At 42.7% G+C, this 6,526-nt stretch overlaps 1 protein-coding gene across 1 annotated transcript in view; it reads right to left on the bottom strand.

Annotated features, from left to right (window-relative positions):
* The window catches only part of LOC101849375 (extensin-like), a 71,481-nt gene extending 68,943 nt beyond the window's left edge, over positions 1 to 2,538 (bottom strand). The window contains exon 1 of the mRNA XM_035969775.1: positions 2,319 to 2,538. Coding sequence (XP_035825668.1) covers positions 2,319 to 2,538 — 220 coding nt within the window. The remainder of the gene's footprint in view (positions 1 to 2,318) is intronic.
* Between the last annotated feature and the right edge of the window lie 3,988 nt (positions 2,539 to 6,526).

Here is a 6,526-nt window from a genome sequence, read left to right as displayed (position 1 = left end):
CGGAGGAATCAGGCACTCGCCAATTTTTTGGGCACATAGACAGAGTAGGCAGCGTCATATTAAAGTTTGTTCATTTGTCTTATTTGAAAATGAAAAAATACCCATGTATCTTGAATAGAAGTCGAGATATTTGCTATTGACCATCAATGATTTATTTATAGAGGCACCAGCCATCCATGTCCAGGTGCTGTTTTAGCCATTTGCTATTGAAAAAAATGGAGGCTGCCTAGTGTCAGAAGTAAAATTAGTAAGAAATGGCCGCCAAAGTTTGGAAACTTTCAAAGCCGGAGCCCCTTTGGAACATGCAAATTCAATGTTTTTTGTGTGTGTTTTTTTCAATGTTTTTCAGCAGAATCCAAACAGAGATATGCGTTGAATTGGACTTAAAAGGTATTGAGGAAAAAATTGATAAAAATTGCCCAATGTTAGTTGAGTTCAATATTTTGAGGAACGCCTGATTTCACCACGATGCCACACATAATGATTCCAGCCTTTCAGAAGACATCTAGGAATGTCTGGACAGAACTTAGCCGTACAAAAAAAGCCTTAAGAATCACAGCACCTGCGGTAAACCACAATGGCGTGTTCGCTGTTCCACAAAAACTAATAGATTATAATCAATTCTGAAAGTGTAACAACCGACCGCATAACCTACTGAAATAGTAAGAGGAGTTAGAAATAAAAATGCTTCTAGCTTTATAGAAAACAGAGTAGAGCCATACAACGAAGTCTGTAAAATGCTAGAAACTCTGGTAAAGAAAGCACTACGCTTTGTTCGTTCTTACAACTAAGCATGGAAGAAAAAAACACAGATTATAACTATTAATAAAAGTGTAACGATTGACGCATAATTTACTCAACTAGTAAAAGGGCCAGGAAAATCCTGCCTTTCTCTCAACCGTGGATAAAATTCTGGAATTAAGAACTTAATTCATAAAAACGAAAAGGCTCTTAAAAACAAAGACAAAACAGAACCAACACATCACTGACACAGAAAGAAACAGGAAGCTCTTTCGATCAAATAATTCTCGTGAGACGTGGTATGGCCATATTAAGACGCTAGTGGGCTAGAAAAATAAATCAACAAAAGTATATTGTTTATAACCAAGAGAGCAAAGCAAATAAACTTAATGCCTTTTTCTCTCGATTTTTTAAAGCAGTTCGTGTGACTTTCTATATGTGAATACCGACACAAATGAAAACAATGTTGTTGTTGTTGTTGTTGTTGTTGTTGTTGTTGTTGTTGCTGTTGTTGTTGTTGTTTGCGGTGCAAAGATGTCTACAAAACGCTAGCACCAGTAGTAAAACTCAATATTTTAGTTTGTTTTTACAACCAGGCATGCACACTAATAGATTGGGACCATTACAGAGAGTGTAACAACCGATCGCATAATTTAATGAAAAAGTAAGAGGACCTATAAATAAAGATATATCCAGCTTATAAGTAAACATCTAAGCTTGGATAGAGTTTAGCCGTACAAAAAAAGCCTGAAAATGCTAGTACCTGAGGTAAAGTGCAATGGGGTCTTCGTTGTTACAACTACTACAAGAGATGCACAAAAACTAATAGAATACTAATCTTTATGCATGGTGTAACGACCGACTGCATAATTTACTGAAACAGCATGAGGACTTACAAATAAATATAATTCCGGCTTTTTAGAAAAGATCTAGGCTAGGACAGAGTTGTGTTGTAGAAAAAGCCTACAAAATGCTAGCATCTGTTGTAAACCACAATGGTAGGTTTGTTGTTACAACTAGGTATTCACAAAAAGCAAATAGATTGTAATTAATACTGGGAATGTAACGACTGACTGCATAATTTACTGAAACAGTAGGAGGACCTTGAAATAAATGCCGCAGAGATCTGGACGTCAGTGGCCCTGTGGTTAGGTTCCCAGACTCGTAACTGTAATGCGGTGTTCACACATACAGGGTAACAAAACCGAGTAAGACAAAATTTTTAAGTCCAGCATGTCGGGGTTACTCTGGATACATTTCGCAGAGCAATTGGCTTCCCTTCCCTAGTGATATTTCATGCTCGCCGTGTGAAATTATTACACGGGAAGCTTGCCGAAATTTTCAAACATGCTTAAAATTTTCGCCGAGTCAATAACTCTCTCGGGGAAAACTCGGGGAGGACTCGAGGAGTGTCAGAAATAGCCAGGTGTACAAAGATGCGTACTCACGTTGCCGAGAGACAGTGACACGGCGACAAGATCTGAATGGTAGCCGAGTTAGATTTCATACTCTGCGGGTTAAATTATTGCTCGCTGTGTAAAAAAAACTTGCACAGGGAGTCTAAGTTAATCAAGTACGGCGTGCAATAGTTGACACGACGAGCATGTAACTATTTCCTGTGGCCAGGTATCGAAGAGTTACAACCAGCTTGATGTCAGGTTCCAGTGACTGCCTCCAGAAAGTGTTTGCCTTGTAGATGGTGTGGCCAATATTCTCCAGTAGTTCTTGGAAAAACTCTGGAGAAGCTTTCCGGAGGTTCCTGAAGGATGCCACATCTTCAACTTGCAGTTCAGCCATCAGCTTCTCAAACTGTCCTAAGCTCTTATGAGCAATGGGCTAACCCAACAGGTCCTCCTCCTCCTTCTCCTCTTCTTCTTCCTCGTCTTCTCCTTTTCTTGCACCAGCACAACAGCAAGGGCAACATTATTATGTATACAAGAAGTATACATGCATCGTCAGTGTCATAATACGAGACATGTTGAAGTAATGAGCACAAACATTTTGCCCTCCTCTTTATATATATGTGAGGTGTGCTGACAAAATGAGTTACTTCACGCAATCCACAAAAGGAGATATTGGCCAAAAATCGACACAAGGATCAAATTTGTAGATTTTCTATGGATGCCATATTTTTCAAGTATAATAAGCCTTTTAATATTTCATACTTATAAATTATAAAAACTTCACCTATAAGCGTGACGTATCTGTTTCCATAGGTCTCAATTCCGAGAAGTAACTCATTTTGTCATCACGCTTCACATATATCATCGCATGTAGACTAACTCGGCGACGGCTCGGCAAGATGGTTACCATGGTCGATGAGTTTGTCGGCGTGTGAAATTTTACTCGGCGGCTGCGTTTCTTGCCCCCTCACGCGGCCAGGATTCAAACTAATTGCACGGCAAGACGCTCGGCTAGACGCTCGGCGATATGCTCGCTGTCCAAAATCAAGCTTGGCGAGCGTCTCCTCGGGTGCTCGCCGATTAAATAAGGTCAACAGTCATGGCCAGATGCTCGTCACGATTAAACCCAAATTTGGCATTATCTTATCGGGAATTGCTCGTCGACTCTACTCCTGTATGTGCAAACACCGCATAAGGTCGTTTGATCAGTCCCATCATAGGCCCGACTCGGTGTCCTTGGGAAAATCACTTTACACGAATTTTCCTCATTTCGCCCAGCTGGGAATGGGTGCCCCGCTAAGAACAGTGAAAGATCTTGTCAGTGTATTAGTATTTGAGCGCCCTCAATGCGCGGCTTTCCCTGTATTATGTTTTCTCGGGAAACAAAATGTTATGTTGTTTTTTGGGTCTTTTGCGGGTAATAATCATTGTTAAACGTATAGAGTGTGATGTAGAGCGTGGATACGCGTTATATAAATGTAATTATTATCATAAGTATTATTAAAAACAAAAATATCTGCTTTTGAGATCGGATGCTACCACGGATGGTCAGAATTAGACGGAAAGCTAAAACGTACAAACTACAACGTGTGTTGGATATTCCACAGAAGACAAGCCCTGCTTTAAAAAAAGTGAAAAGTACTTATTTTAGGTGGGGTGTAAGCGTTTTACAGGACTTGTAAAACAATTAGGTTAAATAATAGATTAGAGGTGTTACAAGCCAGACCGAAGTCATGACAATTAGCAGGAGACCAGGTAAAGTGGATATCAACATCAATGGATCCCAACTAAAACAAAGCAGAGAATTCAAATACTTGGTCAGCATTTTCACAGAAAATGGAAAATTAGATCGAGAGATAGAGACTAGATGCCAGAGAGCCAACGCAGTCAGCTATCAACTGGGCCCTCTCCTGAAACATCCCAATATCCCCATGAGCACCAAGGTGAAGCTCATCAACGCCATTTTCCTTCCAACGCTCACATATCAGTGCCAGACATGGACTCTAACAAAAGCCCTAGAGAGGAAACTGGTCACATGCGAGATGAAATGCTTAAGAAGAGCAGTCAACAAAACAAGAAGAGACAAAATTAAAAATGAAGTCATAAGGGACACCGTGGGAGCAACACCAGTCCTACCACACATTGAAAAACAAAAGGTCAAGTGGTTCGGACACCTCACGCGGATGCCCTCAAACCATCCAGCTCTGAGAGCATACAACATTAAATATTCTGGATGGAGAGCCAGAGGAAGACCAAGGCGACGATGGAGTGAATCTGTGGCAGACACCCTTAAAGATCATGGGATGTCCCTCCTACAGGCCACACGACTTGCTGAAGACAGACACCTGTGTCTCCCCGCGACACCCCAGGGTACAAGCGGAAGAAAAAAGTAAAGTAAGTAAGTACAAGCCAGAAGAAGGCAAACACTAATGGCGTCGGTGGCCTAGTGGTTAGGCTCTCGGACTCGCAACCGTAAGGTCGTGGGTACGAATCCCGTCAGGGACTCGACGTTGTGTCCTTGGGAAAGGCACTTTACACGAATTTTCCTCACTTCACCCAAGGTAAGAATGGGTACCCGGCTATAGACAGCGAAAGATCGTGTCAGTTTGTTAGTATTTGAGCGCTTAATCAGCTGCTTGCACTGTATGCTTCCTGGGAGGCTGAGAATGTTTCGGAGTGTTCTATGGTCTGCTGTGGTAATAATATAGTGTAAAGCGCATTGAGCCTGCTGTTGAGCGGGGATATGCGCTATACAAATGCTATCTATTATTATTTTATTATTACACTAACAAGAAGGAGGAGAGATGAGAACGATAGTAAAGAAGGAGCAAACCACAACAGAACACCCGCCAACAAACTACATGAAAAATCGAAAAAAAATACAACACTTTAGCCACTGTTGTACACTATTCAAAACCAAACTCAACCATATTATCATTCTACGTTTCTCTCTCTCTCTCTCTCTCTCTCTCTCTCTCTCTCTCTCTCTCTCTCTCTCTCTCTCTCTCTCTCTCTCTCTCTCTCTCTCTCTCTCTCTCCCTCTCCCTCTCTCTCTCCCACTCTCTCTCTCCCACTCTCTCTCTCTCTCTCTCTCTCTCCCTCTCCCTCTCCCTCTCTCTCTCCCACTCTCTCTCTCCCACTCTCTCTCTCCCACTCTCTCTCTCTTTCTTCCCCCCCCCTCTCTCTCTCTCTCTCTCTCTCTCTCTCTCTCTCTCCCCCTCTCACTCGCTCTCTTTTTCTCTCCCTCTCACTCGTTCACTCACTCACTCCTTCCAGAAAAGAGAAGCGTATAAAACGGAGAAACCCATTGGGAGGCAACATATTATTATTACTTTACACTATCACATTCCTAGTACTGGGCCTTATCAGATTATGTCTGTTTATGTCGTGAGTGACCAGGAACCACAAAATGTTCTGTTCACCACACCTCTGACTATGTGTGGCTTTGTGGTGCTCAAGAGGAGTGGTTGGGTACTTGTGCGCGTTGAGCATCCATTTTCCGAATTTTCCTCATTTTTCCTCTTCCAATGACTCCCCACTTTCCTAACCCATCACGCCCGTGTGCAAGTTGCGCACGTTAAAGATCCGTTGGTAGTCTAAAATCGATCAGAGTAGACTTCGGCCGCCACTCGGGCAAAATTCAAAATTTCCTACCAACTGAAAATATTAGGTGTGTCCCGCGCGCTCATATGACCTAATGCAGGTGCGAGCGCCGTAAAACACTTTACAAAAACAAAAAACAAATAACCCATCACGTGAAAAATTGACCATAACACACCACCTTTTTATCGCCCGACACAGTTGGCGATCACACTGGCACATCACCCTCTTACCTCCCTACACTTGTGATGAATGTGACACAACACACTGGGGGCTCTCGTGGCCTAGATGTTAAGATGTTGGCCTCTCATTCATAGGTCCCGGGTTCGAATCCGGGTAGCTAGCGAAAATTTTTCTTCTCTAAAATTGTCTCTGTTCACCTCCTTTCCTGCTCTCCATCAATGTTCTGTTGTCTGCTTTCGTCTCCTCTTTCTGCCCCCCCCCCTCACCTCCTTTGCCCCCCTCCTTTGGGTACCTGCACCTGACTCTTTTTGCAGCCTTTCTACTGCTACTCCTTGGCTCCTTCTTACTGCTGTCTTCCAGCCACACCCCTGATCTTCTGGTAGGAAAGATCTACACCTAGCCTTCTCGGACAAAGGCGAAGAATCTCGAAGGACCCTTGTTCGAGTTGAGCACGTTAAAGATCCATTGGAGGTGTAAAATCGATATGAGTAGGCTTCGGCCGCCATCCGGGCAAAATTCAAACTTTCCTACCAACTGAAAAAGTTGAATGTGTCCCGCGCTCTCATATGACCTAATGCAGTTGCGAGCGTCGTAAAACA

The sequence above is a fragment of the Aplysia californica genome, unplaced genomic scaffold, assembly GCF_000002075.1.
Source record: "Aplysia californica isolate F4 #8 unplaced genomic scaffold, AplCal3.0 scaffold00181, whole genome shotgun sequence".
NCBI lineage: Eukaryota > Metazoa > Mollusca > Gastropoda > Aplysiida > Aplysiidae > Aplysia > Aplysia californica.
The sequence above is the reverse complement of the archived record's forward strand: the minus strand, read 5'-3'. Positions and strand labels throughout refer to the sequence as shown.